The following is an 18,134-nucleotide window of genomic DNA, read 5'->3' as shown; positions in this document are numbered from 1 at the left end:
AACTCCCAGGAGGAATCAGGGTATGAGCAAAGCCCACCCACAGTTTACTTCACTTCCTTCCTTTTTTCTTACTCTGCTCTTGTGACTCTGTCTGTTCCTTCTCCTCAGTATCCTGTGTATAATTTGCTTTAAAATCTTGTCTAGCTAACCCCACTTCAACTTAGCTCATTCTACTCCTGTCTTAGCTCCTCTTCCAGTCCAAAGATTTGCTGTAGCCCACATTAGGGGAAGAGCTGAAGGCTGGGGTGGGTTGGAGTAAACTTCGGTCTGATTCTGAGACTCAGCTACAAAATGCAGGCAATAATGCCTGTCCTGCTCACCTCCCAGGGCTCCAATGTGTTCAAGTGAATGAGATGTCATGTGCAATTTAAGGCATTGAGCTGACTCAGTTTCCCCATGGTGATCCTTTGGGGAAGGGTAACTAGTTCCATCACAGGAGTTCCCAGATTGAGGAGAGCAGTGTTTTTACTGGGTTCCTCTATGTTAAATCAGAAATATCTCCAATTCAAAAATAGTTACAAATATGGTGTATTAGGGACTGTGGCTTGCCTTATGGGTCCCCAAAGTGCCTTAGATGGGCAAATAATCCATTTAGATTCAAGAGGGATGGACCTGAAATTTCAAAGACTATAAGTCTGGGAAATCCATTTTTTGGGGGGCCAAGTAATCTTATTTTTTTCTACTAATGCTTAGTAGATGGGCCAATGTAAAGGTGTAAGCAGTGACTTTATCATAAAGGGTGGAGCTTAGGACGTGGGAAATCTGATTTCTTGGCTTTGTGCTCTGAATGCCTTTTATATATGACCTATTCCTCTCTCTTACGACTTGAGGTGACTGAGATCAGAAATCCCCCGCAGGCTTGGTGGATTCCTACTAATTTTAACTTCTGGATTAATCAGGGTGACTCTTGTCTGGGAAACCAAAGGCAGATATTCTCTAACAGAGAACTTGAGAACTTTAATCTTTTCTGGTCTTTTCTTTTCTTTCTTTTTTTTTTTTTTTTGACATTAATCTTCTCAGAGCACTGACATCTCTGAGAATCCAACAGAAGCTATAGATCCTCTCTTCAGAAAACAGAACCAACCGCACATTCAACCAAAATAGTTCATTTCACTTCACTACTTTTTTGTGCTCTCAGATATGGAGGCTTCCTGTTTTTGGTCTCAGACTCCACCCATGAGTTGCAGAGTGGTGGAGAGTTCAACTAGTGCTGTTCTTTAACTTTGGGCCATGATTTCAGGGGCTCTGGTCTTGAAACCTTTCTAGACTGATTCTGGCCTGTCTCCAGCATTCCTGGGAAGTAACATGAACTCTCAAAGGTGGGAGTGCTGTCTGGCTCTGGAACGTCTACTTCTACTTCACTTGTTCCTGGCAACCAGCATTCAAGGTACTTTACGCAAGTCGTGTGCCTGCAATTGTGCACTGAAGGCACGGGTGAGATGGGAAAGGGGATACAGGGTGGGACTCAGTCCTGAAAGTGGAGTGTGGTCTCCGGGCAGCAGATACTTCTATGCTGGTAGCAGGGCTGTGGTGAGCTGGGCAACCTTCCTGAGCCCTAAGAGAATCAGCCTCTCTCTCTTTTCCCAAGGGGTTATGACAAAAACAGGACCTCAGGGAGATGGGGGAGCAGGCTCCTTAGATTTAATTCCATGCTTTGTAGTCTGGGTCTAAGTAGAGGCCTGGGGTGCCTCATATCAAAGGAGGCCGCAGCATCTAGTTGTTAAGAGTTAAGGATCATTCCTCCGCCATGGCTGTTCCGGTCCCCCTCGTGTACAACTGTTCACCCTCCACTTCCTTTCTTTTCAGGTCAGCTGAGAAGTGGGAGTTAAGCTATTGCTTTTCTCACCATTCCCCTTAAGAAATACTCAGGTCTTTTTCACGTCAGAGGCTTTAATGCTCACTACTAAGGAAAAAAAATGAGTAAAAATGAACAAGCACAGGGAACTAACACAGCATCATAAGATTCAGTGTAACTTTTAGGGAGAGGAGAGAGTCATGCTCAGTCATAGCCTCTTGATCACACCTGCAGGCCTCTCAGAGTGATAGTACTTTGGATCTGGTTGATGACTGTGTAAATCTAGAGACACGATGGGAAATATTAATCCAAGTCTTGGGAAAGATAGTGCTACTAAGAGAACCAGAATATATCAGGACTGGTGTCTAAGTCTCTTCATGCATGGATTATGCCTACAGATGGTCATCTTATCCCCAATTTATGACTTCCCCTCTATTAATCATATCCATTTACATTTAACTTTGCTATTTGCCTCAGAGGAGGTGCTTTCTCTGTTATGGCTAGATTTTTTCTTCTGCCCAGGATTCACTGCACGGTCCTCTCCTTCTGCCCCTCCTTTAGGCTTTCATTTTTTTGTGACTTCTTCCCTTAGACCTCCAGATTGTGATTGGTGCATTGCTTGATTGTGTGTATCCTTGGGAGGACATGAGGACAGAAACCATGTACAGTGCTAAACTTAGCAGAGTGCCTGGAACATAGCCTGGGTTCAAGAAATAATTGTTAAATATACGAATGAATGACTTCAAAGAACTTTCTTTTGGGCTCTATGTCTAGATCTTCCTGGGGACCTAGTAGTTCTCTCCTCCCTGGTAAGGGGTACTTTTGTGGAAAAATTTGAGAAGCATTTTTAAATCTCTTCTTTCATCCCTTTTCAGGCTTGTTTCTCAGCTCTCTGATTTCAGGTACCCTCTACCCCTGGGCATCTTCCCCGTCTGCCCACAGCACTTGGCAGAGTGCAGTGGAAGCAGCATGTACTGGGAAGCAGAAGACCTCTGTTCTGAGTTCTAGGCCATGGGATTTTCTATAAATCATAAATGCTTTCTGAGCCTCAGCTTTCTCAATTCTATAATGGGTATTATAATAATATGCTTCCCATTTCTTCAAGGGGTTATTATTTGGGTCAAATCAAATAAAGGGTGTAGAATTGTTTTTGCAAATGTAATGCACATAATCTGAGAAGCTGAGAGCCTGGGAAGGACATAAGTAAACTTTAGAGCCCAACGCTCCCTCTTTACCCCCAGACATGAATTTTTATTTTTTTAGTATTATTTTTTTTAAGACATGAATTTTTAGCAGCTTTTTAAACATCTACACATTCTTCAAACATATGTCCGAAATCTAATTCATTATCTTTGTTCTGGTTGTCTTTTGCTGTGTAATAACCCACCAGAACTCTGCAGATTTAGATAAGAATCATCTATTTTGTGCACAAATGTGGGGGTGGATAGTGCTCAGCGCCTTGGTATATCTCATGTGCATGCAACCAGATCATGGCGGGGCTTGGGGTGATCTCTGAGCCTTCTTCACTCATGTGGCTGGTGCGTAGGATGAGCAATATCCAATAACTGTGTGTCTGGGCTTATTACATAGCAGCTGAAACTTCTGGTGTGAGTATACTGAGAGAAGTGGGCAAACACCGCATGGTGTTTTCTAATCGTGCTTTGTGAGTCATACTTCTGCTGTATCCTGCTCCTGGAGGCCAGCCCCAAAGAGAGGGAACATAGAACCCACCTCTTGATGGAATGAGTGTCAAAAAATATGCAGACTTTAAAAAATATTATTGTAGTTTACTGTTTCTCTCTGTTTCCTTTCTCAGTACTTGACATCTCTTTGTCCAATTACTGAAGCCAGAATTCTGGAAGCCATCCTCACTTCCTTTCTTTTCCTTGACTATCATGTTCAATGAGTAAGTTCTATTAATTATACCTTCAAAAAGTCTCTTAAATATATCTAATTCCACCAACCTTTCCTGCCAGATCAAACCACCTATTCTAAACCAAGACATTATTTTCTCCCATCAATTACCACAATACTTTCCTCTCCTGCTTAAAAGCTCTTTTTTTTTAAATTTTTACTCCATTCTTCTGTCTAGTATTTACCATACTGCTGTTGGTATACATTTTCTAAAATGGTTATCTGTTTATCTTCTTTTGAAAACTCTTCAGTGGTGACCGTGGTGAGCAAGAGTTACAGCAGACAGTGAGCATAAGCTTGCACTGGATAATGTGGTCACTTCCTATTTTCCCCTGGTTGATGCTCTAATCACCTGAGATACTTCTCTTTCCTTAAATGGATCTTGCTTCTGTGGTCTCTGAGCACTTGATACTTTTATTCTCCCCTAGTTGGAACACTGATTACTCCCAGTCCTCCTCTTTCCCTGGATAATTTCTACTTATACTAATTTCTACTCACAGTTTCTATGGAAGCCACTCCTGACCCCTAAATTCAAGTGACGTGCTCCCTTAGTATTCCATATTTTCCTTATCCCAACACTTATTACCAATAGTGGAATCATCTGCTTGTATCCACTAGAATGGAAGTTCTCTCTAAGATAAGGAGATATATCTCTTTCACTCTTTTTGTTGTTGTTGTTGTTAAAGATTTTATTTATTTATTCATGAGAGACACACAAAGAGAGGTAGAGACATAGGCAGAGGGAGAAGCAGGCTCCCCACAGGGAGCCTGATGCAGGACTTGATCCCAGGACCCCAGGATCACGACCTGAGCCAAAGGCAGGTACCCAACCACTGAGCCACCCAAGTGTCTCTATCTCTTTCACTGTATGTATGATGCCTACCAAAGACCCTAGTCCATAGTAAGTGCTTACTCTACATCTATTAGAAGAGTGAATAAATGAATACATTGATGTACATATGTGTGTGTGTGTGTGTGTGTGTGTGTGTATGAATGGATAGATGGAGGAAAGGAAAAAGGGAAGGAGTGAGGAAGTTGTGAATCATTGTTTCAGTCAAGCTGGGATCTCAGCAAAGGATTTGCCTCCTACTTCACTGAAAAAATGGGGACTAGAGATCATTAGGCAGAATTCCTCTCAATTTGTTGCCTACCACCTCTAAACTATAAACTTCTCTATATCCCCAGGTGTCTTTTCCACCCTCCCTTTTCCCTCAGAGCATGACGTATCTCCCCTTCCAGGCAAGACCTGGGCCATTAACTCTGCTCTGAGCTCCCTCCAGTCCAGAGCCGTTGATCACCTTCTTTTTCTTCCTTGTCTCATTCTCTACTGGTACTTTCCCTTGACTTATCATAGCTGTCTTTTTCCTTCTTAAATAAAACTAAAAGATAAAACCAGAAACCTCTCTCTCTCTCTCTTTTTTTACCTGTCATGTCCCTCTACACAATGCCCTACCAATTTCTTTCCCATTCACACTGAAATGTCTTAGACTAGCTTACTTTTGTTTTCTCCTTTCTCACCTTCCATTGAATTCTTGACCCATTACAATCTGGCCAAGTAAAATCATTAGTCTTCCCATCTCAGGAAATAGTACTCTATTCTTCTTGCCACCCATGACAAAAATCTGGGGTCCTGATATCTATTGTCAAATTACTTCCTTAAGATAGGAGGCAGTTCACGATGGTGGCATAAGAATATCTTGAACTCATCTCCTCCCATGGACACAAATCTATGGCTATATATAGAACAATTCTGTCTGAAAAGAACCTGAGAATTAGCTGGACAGCTATTCTACAACAAAAGATAAAAAGGCTGTATCAAGGTGGTTAGGAGAGGCAGAGAAGCAGTCTCACCCAAATTCCACATTTGGCATGGCAACCCACCATGGGGAAGGGTTCTCACAAATATAGAACTCCTCCCTGAGGAACAAGGGCTTTTTGCTCTATATCAGGCACCTTAACCCTTGGAACCTGCCTTGGAGAGACAAGGCCTCCCCTAAATATCTAGCTTTGAAAACCAATGGAGCTTATATCCAGGAGAACCATAGGGCTGTAGGGAATGAAGATTCCATTCTTCAAGGGCTCACAAGCAGATTCACTCATTTTGCAACCCAGCACAAAAGCACAGCTTGAAAAGAGCCTATGTCAAATGTGAAGGAGAATAATTTGATGATCTTAAAGGGTCTGCTATAGGGACAAAAGCCTGTTGGGATTCTATCCAGGAATGGAGGTGCTGGTGGCTGTCATTTTTTACATTCTATCTCTAGCCTGCTAGTGATGGTGGGCACCATTTTTGCACTCAGTCTAACCTGCTAGTACCTGATTTGTTGTGCTGCTGATGCAGCTCTACCCTTTCATGCTGCTTCCTACTGTCCTGCTCCTTCCCACCTCCCATAGTCCCTCCAAACTAGCAGGTACACTCAGCTCACACAAGGGATGCCCCTTGAACATCCTTTCTGGTGGTTGGGCGGGGGGATTGTGTTTCTGGGCTCTGTGGGTCAGAAGTAATTAGAGAGAGAGCAAGAGACAACCAAGAACTAGGGCAGGGGTAAATAATAAGATTCATCACCTACATAGGCCCACCCCTTCAATATTGGGAGAGGTAGTTGTTTTGCCTGACACAGAGAAATAAACAAAGAGAGTCAACCAAATGAGGAAAAGCAAGAATATATTCTAAATGAATGAATAAGACAAAATCCCAGAAAAAAGAACCTTAATAAAATGGAGATAAGTAATCTGATAAAGAGTTCTTTTTTTTAGAGAGATTTTATTTATTTATTCATGAGAGATACACAGATAGAGGCAGAGGCATACACAGAGGAGAAGCAGGCTCCCCACGAGAACCCTAATGCAGGACTCAATCCCAGGATCATGCCCTGAGCCAAAGGCAGACACTCAACCCCTGAGCTACCCAGGCATCCCTAATAAAGAGTTCAAAGAATGGTCATAAAGATACTCACTGAATTCAGGAAAAGAATGGATGAACACAGTAAGAACTTCAACAAAGAGAAAATATAAGAAAGTACCAAACACAGAAGTCACAGAGCTGAGGAATGTGACAATTGAACTGCAAAATGTGCCAGAAGAGTTCAATAGCAGACTAGATGATGTGGAAGAAATAATTGGTGAGCTGGAAGACAGGTCAATGACACTAATATAAGCAGGGCAGCAAAAAGATAAAAGAATTTTAAAAAGCAAAGATAGGAGCACCTGGATGGTTCAATGGTTGAGCGCAAAAGTGTCACTGGTAAAGGTAAATACATATAGTAAAGGAAGCAGAATAATCATTTAGAAAGTTAGTATGAAGGTTAAAAGAGAAAAGTAGTAAAAATAACTGTAACTGCGATAATTAGTTACTGGATGCACAAAATAAAAAGATGCAAAATGTGACATCACAAACATAATATATGGTAAAGGGAGTAAAAATGCAGCATCTCAGAATGCAATCGAACTGAACTTCCTATCCACTTAAAGTAGACTGTTCTATATATAGCCTGTTACGTGTGAGCCTCATGACAAACAAAAATCTCTAACAGATCCACAAGAGATAGTGAGAAGGGAATCTAAGCATAACACTGCAGAAAGTCATCAAACTAGACTTCTTGTGATCATTTTACAACGTATACAAATGTCGTGTTATTATGGCGTACACTTGAAACTAATATAATGTTGTATGTCAATCATACTTTAGTTTTAAATATTACTTACTTAAAAGATTGTAAGGTTAGATAGTTGATTTCATCAGCGAACTCTTGGTAACTCCGTATTCGTATCTTTAAAACTAATATTTTAAAAAAACTAATATTAGTATCTTTAAAACGTCTTTCCTTCCTTAATAGTTATACTAGAAACCATGTGACCTGATTTTAGAGTGATGACAACCTCTCCCCTTTAGGACCTCTTTCACTTTCGTGGGTAGATTCTTTGGTATGAAACAATCACTTTCTTTGATCTGGCTCTGCCCCACTCTAATTTTGCTTTTCTACAGACAAGAAACAGGGCTAGACACAGCTGCTTCGTTTTCTATTGTAAACAGCACATAAGCATAGTTTTTTCTATGCATCCAGACACATAACCAGATACTTCTTCCTGTTAGAATTAACTTTCTTTACACTTACTTCCCCTGCCTTCTAATGTATGCAATTGTTAGGAAGGCAAATCAAGATTTTGTCAATTTACTTTAAAAATGGAAATAATACATAAATATACTGTAGATAAGAAAGATATCAATTTATCTGAATTTAGTAGACAATTAGCCGACAAAACCACCATCTTGATACCCCAAATTGTATTACTTCGTTTCCGCATTAACTTTGCAATCTATATTAGCAAAATTAAGCCATATTTCTCTTTAATTTGTGAATGAATTATAGAATTCTTTCAGAAGACTAGAATATCTTTTATCCCTCTTTAAACGGTCAACCAAGCGTTCTTTCTACTGCTTCTATATTCAGATTTATGTTGCTTTTCCAGGTCACCCTTTCATTAAATATTTCAAAATAAAATTCACTCTTCCATTTTCTGTTTTCAAGCATGATCTTGGCCCATTTGAGGCTGCTGGATTTATATTTCAAGGTTTCTTTTAGCTGTTTTGCATTGACTTTTGATATCTAAAAATTTCGATACCATATTCAACATACTTTTATGTTGTTGGGTTTGGGTTTTGGTGATTTTGTTTTGTGGTATTTTTTTTTTTTTTTAAGATTTCCTGAGCATCTTTTCTACTGACTCTGACTCTCTGCTTTCTTTGTCATAATAGTCATCTTTCATTCATTTATTATTATCAAGATCCAGCCATAAAACAGGGCTCTGCTGGCCAGGTTTGGGCACATTTTCATATTGAAGAAACACAGTTCATTGGTCATAGGTAATTAAACAGTAACTCAACTCAAATTTCTACTTATCGTCTCTCAAAAGATGTTAAAGGAAATCTAATTTGTAAACTACAGCAACACTTCCTACACCCAACTTTCTTGTCCTCTTCAGTCTTCTCAAACCATCTCATCCATCTACTGCCTGAACAGTCTTACTCTTTTTTTAAAAGATTTTATTTATTTATTCATGACAGACACACACACACACACACACACACACACAGAGAGACAGAGAGACAGAGAGGCAGAGACACAGGCAGAGGGAGAAGCAGGCTCCATGCAGGTAGGCTGACATGGGACTCAATTCCGGATCTCCCGGATCACACCCTGGGCTGAAGGTGGCGCTAAACCGCTGGGCTATCAGGACTGCCCCAGTCTTACTCTTTTGAGCCCCAATGTGCTAGCACCCCTATTTCCTAAACCAGCATGAGTGGTCTTGGTGTTTTCTTATCTACTCTTTTCCTTACTGCCTCATCAGTTCAAACTGATCTTAAGAAACAAGAGAGAGGGAGAAGCTGAGTGGAAAGTAAAAATATGAAAAATATTTTTGACTAGCAGGAGGTCATGAGAAGAAAAAGACTGGGAGCACTAATGTATACATTTTGTCACTGTCATCCATTCATTCGTTGTCTACTTAATACTAAATGTCAACCGAGTATTGTAGGGATTCAAAATTGAGCAAGACATTGTCTTTGCCTTTGAGAAACTCACAAAATCAGTGACTGTGTGTCTGCATAGTTTCTCCCTGCCCCTCACACTAAATTCTGAAGTTCACTTGAGCATGTTGAGGACACCCTTGACAAACATATCTCTTTGTCCTTGTAAAGCAGATTCCATTCTCTCAAGGAGAAAGGGTGCAAGGTACAACTGGGCCTGGATCATAACTGGAGTCTGTGTGCTCTGTATCCTTCACTCTTTCTCATTGGATGCATCCTTCTTTCTCCCTCCCCAAGGAAGTTTTAGGGAGGTTCTCTGTCCTGGTAGAGGTGCTGGGATCTCTTTCTCATCACCACATGTCCTAGACCAGTGACATGGTTTTGTGCTATACCTTGTGCATACTGACATCCTTTATTTTTAGACCATTAAATTTAAATGAAAGCTGATTCAGGAGCTGCTACAATTTTTTGGATTTTAGGCTCTTTCTTTCATATTCTTCAATCTTTCAGATTCTCGTATAGACATCCATTTCTAAAAAATATATCATTAGTCTAGTCCTTATTTTGCCACTGTTTTGGTCTAATAAAATAAGTTCAACAGCCAATTGTTAAACATCTTAATAACTTAGGCATAGTACTAGGTGTATGGATAATGTCGGTAATAATAATAATAAAACAATACATGACATTGAATACTTACTAATCTTCCAAGTATTATTCTAAGCACTTTATTTGTATTGATTGACTATTTGTACTAAGTTATATTCTAAGCATTTTATTAATATAACTCTGTATTAGAGTTCTTCAGAGAACCAGGGCAAATAGACTATATATAAATGTATAGAAAGAGGTTTATTGTGAGGAATTGTCTCATGCTATTATTGAAGCATAACCCATACAAGGTATTTCTCTGTATGGAGAAGTCTCACAATCTGCCATCTACAAGCTGGTGGCACAGAGAAGACAGTGGTGGAGTTTCAGTCCAAATCTGCAAGACTAAGAACCAGGGGGCCCAATGGTGTAAGTCGTTGTCCAAGTCCAAGAACCAGGAGCACGAATGTCCAAGGGTAGGAGAAGATAGATATCTCAGCTCAAGCAAAGAGCAAATTTGCTCTTCATCTGCTCTTTTGTTTTTTTTGGGCCCCCATTGGATTATGGTGCCCACCACATTGGTAAGGGTGATCATCTTTACTCAGTTTACAATTCAGATGTGAATCTCTTCCAGAAACACCCTCATAGACACATCCAGAAATAATGTTTTACAGCTGTCTGGGCATCGCTTAGCCCAGTCAAATTGACCCATAGACGTAACCGTCACAAACTCTAAGAGATAGTTACCAAAACAAAGACAGAGCCATTAGGTAACATGTTCAAGTTGACATAGCTAGCAAGTGGTAGAGCCAGGATTTGAACTGAGGCAGTCTGATTCCAGAACCCATGCTCTTAACCATCACAGTATAATGGAAAATGAATTAGATTCCCAGGAGTCATTTCAAGTTTATAGTCTGGTGGCAGAAGAAGGTAGTAGACATTAAACAGATCACTTCAGTGTAACATGATTCCTAAGATACAGGCATGCGTAAGATGTGCACAAAGGAGTGGTTCACTGTGGGTTGTGCTATCTTCCTGGGCATATGTTGGAGAGTCTGCCAAGGATGACTTGGGCCAGTAGTTCTCAGCCTGAATGGGGGTGGGACGTTTGGCAATATCTGGAGACATTTTGATTGTCATGTCTGGAGATGTGCTATTGATACCTAGTGGGCAGAGGCCAGGAATGCTGCTGAACATCCTTCAATGCACGTGGACAATTCCTACAACAGGGAATTATCTAGCCTAAAATGTCAATAGTGCCAAGGTGGAAGAACACTGATCTGGGCTGTCTGTTGTCACTACTTCTATTAATTGACATGGAAGCAGCACTGTGCCCTACCCCCATGCCCACGCTTCAAGCTCCAACGTTTACTGAATTTCCGATCAAGGGCCAGGCCTCTGGTGAAGACTGTACTTACTGCTTCTAAGCAGAAACCCTTTCTCTCTCCCCTGTCCCACCAGCTCAGGCCTCCGCTGCTGGGCCATTCTCCCTTCTCCAAGATGGCTCTCACTCTCATTGGCAGGTCATTCACAACGTCAGATGATCGCCGTCTCCGGCAGCAACGTGAGCCTACACATCTCCAATTTGCCTGCTCTCTCCAGGGTCACCTGGTTTTACACCGCCAACCAGAAGATTGTAGAATGGGAGTCCAACAGGACTAACTTCTTCAATTCTAAGTTTAAGAACAGAGCTAGTCTTGATGAAAGGTATGCACTATGCATCTACAAGGTCCGGAAAGAGGACAGCAGCACCTACATCCTGAGGGTGCTGAAGGACTCTGGAAAAGAGGAGGACTGGACTATCTCACTGGAGGTACTTGGTGAGTTTGGAGAGGCCCACTCAGGGCCCCGGATGGACCACTGGGAGGTTTCCTAGGTCTCATGGAGGCTTTCTCTGGGAGGAAGAAAGAGAAATCTAAGGACAGGCTTAATTCATTTCTCCTGGAGCCAGTTCCTCTGGGGAGTGAGCCTGGGCCAGCAGAGCCCAAATTGATAGCCTTGGGACCTTTACGTCTTCTGACCTTAGTGAGTCTCAGATGTGAAGAGAGGGGAAAAACCATAGAAATGACTTCCTCTCTATTCTCTTCATGCTTTCCTCTGATCAACCCTGTGAGCTCAGTTCTGTGCTCATCTTAATAATATACATGAACCCAGACTTCATCAGATTTAAGGAAAAAAGTGACAAGAGACAGAGGGCAGGAGCTGTTAAAGGAAGTTTTTTTTTTTTTTTCCTACCTTTCAGAATGGATAGGTCAGAAACTTCCACTTGTAGTTCCAGCCTAACTGGTATATGTGGAATAAAGACTAGGATTATACTTGGGATCAGATAGATCTGGGTTAAAAACCTTGGTTACTAGCTCACTTACTTGCTGTGTGACTTTGAAGAAAGATCGTTAACATCTTTGTGCCCATATTAGGTAAGTTCTTTTGATGGCAAGTAACAGAAGCCAATTTGATGTAAATTTAGGGAAAAAAAAAGAGAGAGGGGGAGGAGGTCTATTAAAGAAACTAGAACTAAAACTATTTTGAAGCAATTCAAGGAACTTAGAAGAGTTAGGAAAGGTTGAACAGGAGGAAGAATGAAAACCAGGGCCAGCCCGGAATCCCTAGCTTCAGGAATCTGTGGACTGTGCCTCTGGATCTCTGCCATTTACATGACTTACCTCTGAAAGCCCAGACTTTTGTAACTCTTGGTTTAAATTATCAGAATTTAAAGACAGAAACTGATTGAACCAACTTGGTTCAGGTATGTGTATCTGACTGAAATATTTATGGCTCAAAGGGTCAGGTGAAAACACAGAAACGTGGTTCTTGAGGACGCCTCTGTGGCGTTGAGGTAGGTAAAAACTAGAGAAGAGAGGCAGGGCAGACCGAGACAGGTATCTCCCTGAGAGCTGCGGGGCTCCCATATTATGAGGATAATTATATCTTCCTTTTAGGATGTCCTCCTCGCAGAGGGGCCATGCTAATCTTCTCTATATCGTTCTTTTTTTTTTTTAAAGAGTTTATTTATTTATTCATGAGAGACACACACAGAGAGAGAGAGAGAGAGAGGGGGAGGCAGAGACACAGGCAAAGGGAGAAGCAGTCTCCATGCAGGGAGCCCGACACAGGACTCGATCCCAGGTCTCCAGGGTCAGGTCCTGGACCAAAGGTGGCGCTAAACCGCTGAACCACCCGGGCTGCCCTCTCTGTATTGTTCTATTTTTAGTATATGTGCCACGAGTGAGCACTTCCTTTTAGGATGTTATGAGAATCAAAGTAGGTAATTGGAGTGAAACATCAAAAAGTGAAAATGAGAGGTTTTTTCCAAACCAAATACTTTTATCATGCAATTTTCTCCTACCAGATAATTACCAAAAAAAACAAATACAAAATCTCTAGACAATACTCAGAATATATCTGTAATCCTCTTTCTTCTCTAAAACAGTGGAAATGAAGAGTGTCTTATACAATCAGGCCCCACCCTCTCAATGTCTCCAAGGCTGGAGGCCTCTTCTCACATATTTCCTCCAAGTCACATGGCCTGAAAATTCCTGAGAAAAGGAAAAGATTCAAAGTCTCATATGGTGGTGTTAAGAAAAGCCCAAATTTGTATCATTTACCAATTTCTGGTAAATACTCCCATCACAGCCAGCTCCAAGGCGCTAATGATTTCACAATTAGCTTGTAACATTTCTGAATATTTGAAATTCCACAAGCTGGTGTGATGTAAGCACACCTTCCTGAAGTAAGACCCTTAGGATGGGATTAGCAGAAAGCTCATTCTTCAGCATTGCCCTTGAATTTCTGATAGTTCAGAGGGGGCATCGTAGAGCCAGACACCCCGGATGGCTCAATGAATCCCATCCATAAAGCACCGAGTGTGTGCTGCTCACAGTGTGAAATGTGGAAGACAGAAGCAAGAGAGGTGAGGCCATAGGAAATGGCAGAAAATAGAAAAAAGTTGCCCAATCTAAGCACGCAGGGGAAGTCCTGTAATCTGAGGGGATTTCACATAGGAGGCGGGTCTAGGGCTCTGGAGGCGGAGCTCCCTTCACCTCCCCACACGCTGGCAGCCAGAGGCCAGCTCTGATCCCGTCAAGGCTCTGGCACATTTAATCCTTGACACCAGAGCAGCACTGATTCTGCAGGTGTTTTACTCACGGCCAGATTGAAAAGTCGCCAGAGGGTTTCAGGTAAAGTGGCCCCAGGAAAGGAAGGAGCAGATGCTGGGATTCTGTTTCATCCCATCTGGTGGCAGGATGACAGCAGTGATGACCCTGTGAGCTCTGACATGCATATGACACTTGCACCCTGCAAGAAGCACTTCCCCATGGGCGATGCCATTTTCTCTTACTAACATTGGGCTATGAGGTAGAGTCTGTGTACTCCTGAGAAGGAAATTCAAGGGGTTAATGATCTTGATAACGTCACTCCATGAGAGCCATGTCCCAGACTGAGGCTGGTCTCACTCCAAAGCTACTGACTTGTCCTTTGTTTCTCATGACTTCTCCATCCATCATCCATCATCCATCATCCATCATCCATCCATCCATCCATCCATCCATCCATCCATCCATCCTTTCATCGGATGCTTACAGATTCCTATCCGGCACGCACTGTGCTAAACCCTGAGATACCAAAGTCAACAGACACAATGCTGTTCATCACAGATGACGTGGGGATTACATGAGGTTTTTCTCCAGATTCCAGGAAAGGGCTTTGCCGTGTGCAGGGTATACTTCTTACCCCAGGACTCTGGCTGAATCTGAGCCCAAGAACTCTGGATGGACAGACAGGCCAAGGTGCCAACTGTGGGCCAGGTTCGGGAGAAGGAGCCTCAGGTAGCTCAGACAACTGGGATACCAAGTCTGACCCCAAGAGATCTCTGAAGCTCTTTCTGACCTATAGGCATAGACCCATTTTGTTTCTGGGTGTATGGCTCCCCCTCCTGGATCCATTTTAGCTTCACCCTCAAGGAGCAGCCCTTCCAGTCTGAACCTCCAGAGGTCAAAGCTGCTCACTAGCTCCCCCTGTGGGGGTGCCTTCTCCATGACACAACTTTCCGCAGCACTCAGCGCTCCTCCCTACCTCCCTTGATATTTTGTTGGCTAAATGTTCAAAGCGGAAGTGCCTTATAAATGCATAAACCCATTGTCTCATCTTACAACATCTTCCTCATCTTCAGATCCTGTACGTAAACCTGGCATCAAAATTCAGACGTTACAGGAGGTGAACAATAGCTGTCATCTGAAACTGTCATGTGAGATCTCAGGCCAATCAGCAAACTACACCTGGTATGGGGATTCAGGGCCCTTGCCCACAGATCTCCAGAGTCCTGTGCTTGAAATTACTGTTTACCGACAAAATTTTTCCAGCTATTACACCTGCCAAGCCAGCAATCCTGTGAGCAGCAAGAATGACACCATCTACTTCAGCTCACTGTGTAAACTAGGTAAGGAATGCTTACAAGGAGCTGGGCGTGGGGGTGGGGAGTGCAGGAATGGGGTAATGAGTTTTCTTTTGAATGAAATGAATGAAGAAAGGTATGAGGATCCTATTCAGCCTCCTGCCCAGATGGAGGATCCCAAAGGCATCTGTGAGACCTGAGAGACACAGGTCCTACCCCTGGCTCTGCTCCCACCCCTCAGCAAGCTTACCTGGCTTTTGTGGAGCTCATTGTCCTCACCTGGGAGGGCAGCTGGCTCTCCTCCCCTGGTCTAACAGTGCATGGTCCTAGAATCTGAGGCCTCGGTAATTGTAGGACAATCGGAGCTGTCAGTGTTGAGCAGGGAAGAAGCGCAGGTGGAAGAGGAGACCAGACACAGTTGAGCGGGTGCATGAAGAGTTTCTAGCAGAAAGCTTAAATCAGCAAAGGAAAGAAAGGCCAAGTAGATGAGCACAAGCAAGAACGAGTAGAGAACAGGAGTGAAGGTCTTATCCTAAGGTAGGGACTCTGCTCTTTAGAAAGGCAGACTCTGGGTTTCATGTTTCAGCTTCTTTCTCTAGGGAAGACCCACTCATCTGAGCATCACTCCTGGCCCTCTGTCAAGCCTACACAGGTCCTATTGTGGGATAATCAGGATTGGGCAGTAAGCTCATAGGTTTCAGAGTCCAGTATTTGGGGTTAATCCTGGGACTGACACTGAATAGCTAAGCAAGTGACTTTAGCTTCTCCAAGTCCATGTCCTTCTCCAAGTTGTTTCCTTAAATAACAGACAAAGTAGTAATCCTCATCTCATGCTGTTCTAAGGACTAAATGAGGCAGTACAGATACCCTACCTGGAACAGTGCCTGACCAGTCTTCAATGAATGGTACTTAAATTAGAACAGTTCCTTCAATTCTGCAGACACAAGGGGGGGAACCCTCAATAAACCTGGATTACTAACTCCAGCATTCTGGGTCTTGTACTTTCCATACCCCGGAAACCACATCCCTGAGGATACATATCCATATCCTTCCAGGATAAGTCATACCTGTGGTGCCAGCGCTTACTTGAGTTCCCCGTCATGCCAGTCATCAGGGACCATAGCCCCAGAGACATTGCTCTTTCCTGGTCTTCCTGGACCCGTCCACTGTCCCACCTGTGCTAATTTCTTCACCTGTGCTCCCACATGCGGACTATGGAACCTGTACACTCGTCTTTATTCTTCCCACCCGACTGGTCATGCCAGACTAGACTAGAAGACTAGTCTCTCCTGCCATCACTGACCTGATGTGACAGTTTGGTGTCTGACCATGACACCACCTTCAAATCAACACCACATCCTGAGATCCAGCAAAAAGAAGAGACACAGTCCCCTGTCCTTTATAAAATGAGGGCGACTGCTCATCTGCAAAGAGGATGAAAACAGTAACATGGCCCTTTTTTTTTGGGAGGGCTGAAGCAATCTTGTCACTTTCCAGCCACCCAGTGTATCCTAGAAAGGTGCCCCTAATTTCCCTTCCCCACTTTATCACTGTTCCCTTTTTGTTCTTATTTTCTGCTTCCTCTCCTGTCCTGTCCTCCCTCTCCTCTGTTCTTACCCCTTCTCTCCCCTCCCTTCCTATCTGTCTTCCTCTTCCCTTTTTCTCTCTTGATATAGATGGGACGTGGGGTGGAGAATGGAGAGGGGAAGTAGCCTTTTCCTTCCTATAGTCAAGTCACCTAAGTGTTTGGAGTTTTATTGCTCTTTCAGCCAAATCCTCTGGAGTAGCTTGGATTGCAACATGGCTAATAGTCATGGTACCTATTGTTCCTGGCCTCCTATGGACCTGAGATGAGCTCTGCTAACTCCAGAGTGGAACTTTAAGATGATCGGGTCTTGCCTTCATCGGTAACCATGCTGTGAACCAACGCAGGTGCTCTGACTACGTGGGATGGCAGAAAGTGTGCTGTTGCATCTGCCAGGATTTTCAAATCAACTCTTTAAAAAGTACAGCTAATGTTTTATTTCACATCCCCTACTTGTTTTCCAGCACACATACACAGATACACATGCATCCCTCCCACCAAAAGTTGTGATCACATTATGCAACATTTTCTCGTTTGAATAAATATTTGATATGACCCTCAACGTCAAACTGTCAGACAATGTCTGCTCCATTGGCCTGGACAATCAAGATGCAAAGAGCCAGGGTGCCTAGGTGGCTCAGGGGTTGAGCGCCTGCCTTTGGCTCAGGGTGTGATCCCGGGGTCCTGGGATCGAGTCCCACATCGGGCTCCCCTCGGGGAACCCATTTCTCCCTCTGCCTGGGTCTCTGCCTCTCTCTGTGTGTCTCTCATGAATAAATAAATAAATAAACAAAACAAAACCACAAAGGAGAAGGGCCTGGGACCATAGGCTCCTATGTGTTTGTGTGTCTGGGAGTTAACTTGTGCCGTTTCTGTCTCTTGCTCCCACATCCATGCCAAGTCTCCTGGGGCCCCAGCTCCTCCCTGCCCTAAGTTCTGGCCTCTCCGAGGAGCATGCTCTTCAGGTTTCCTGGGAATATGCGGTCAGGCTTACACCTCAGGAGTGAGCATGCAACTTTACCACATAAAAAGAGTCCCTCCCAAGCTTTTCCTGGGGAGCTGAGCACCCCTACTCCCTTTGTGGGCAACTCTTCAACTCCTACCTGTGCCACAGGATCTAATAAAACTATCAAACGTACAAAATGTTCTCACCAGAGTCTCCCTTTACAGGAAGGTAGGAGCCCCCAGGCCCAGCAGTGAGAGCACACCGGGGGTTCTGCTGTGTGTTGCCCTCCTCCAGGGCTTTCATGGGCCTGGAGCTGAGCGGGCCCCTCCAGCACATGTTCCCCCTCCAGGGAACTATTCCCACCACAGATCACTTTTCCTCTGC

At 43.2% G+C, this 18,134-nt stretch overlaps 1 protein-coding gene and 1 pseudogene across 1 annotated transcript; one reads left to right on the top strand and one right to left on the bottom strand.

Annotated features, from left to right (window-relative positions):
• Nucleotides 1-1,221: 1,221 nt before the first annotated feature.
• On the top strand, nt 1,222-17,366 carry CD48 (CD48 molecule). Its single transcript, XM_055334178.1, has 4 exons — nt 1,222-1,387; nt 11,351-11,647; nt 14,998-15,264; nt 16,989-17,366. Exons 1-4 carry the CDS (start codon nt 1,306-1,308, stop codon nt 17,066-17,068), a joined length of 726 nt encoding a protein of 241 aa, XP_055190153.1. The 5' UTR covers nt 1,222-1,305; the 3' UTR covers nt 17,069-17,366.
• LOC129515448 (U6 spliceosomal RNA) lies at nt 12,739-12,839 on the bottom strand (annotated as a pseudogene).
• Nucleotides 17,367-18,134: the final 768 nt, after the last annotated feature.

This window comes from Nyctereutes procyonoides, unplaced genomic scaffold (genome assembly GCF_905146905.1).
Source record: "Nyctereutes procyonoides isolate TBG_1078 unplaced genomic scaffold, NYPRO_anot_genome, whole genome shotgun sequence".
In the NCBI taxonomy this organism is placed as follows: domain Eukaryota; kingdom Metazoa; phylum Chordata; class Mammalia; order Carnivora; family Canidae; genus Nyctereutes; species Nyctereutes procyonoides.
Note: the sequence above shows the minus strand (reverse complement) of the source record. Positions and strands in the feature narration are given on the sequence as shown.

Excerpts from the sequence above, each read along its gene's own strand:
- CD48 (XM_055334178.1), top strand. The coding sequence starts at position 1,306 with ATGAACTCTCAAAGGTGGGAGTGCTGTCTGGCTCTGGAACGTCTACTT. Across the intron at positions 1,388-11,350 it reads CCTGGCAACCAGCATTCAAG|GTCATTCACAACGTCAGATG; the intron begins GTACTTTACGCA and ends TCTCATTGGCAG. Across the intron at positions 11,648-14,997 it reads TATCTCACTGGAGGTACTTG|ATCCTGTACGTAAACCTGGC; the intron begins GTGAGTTTGGAG and ends CCTCATCTTCAG.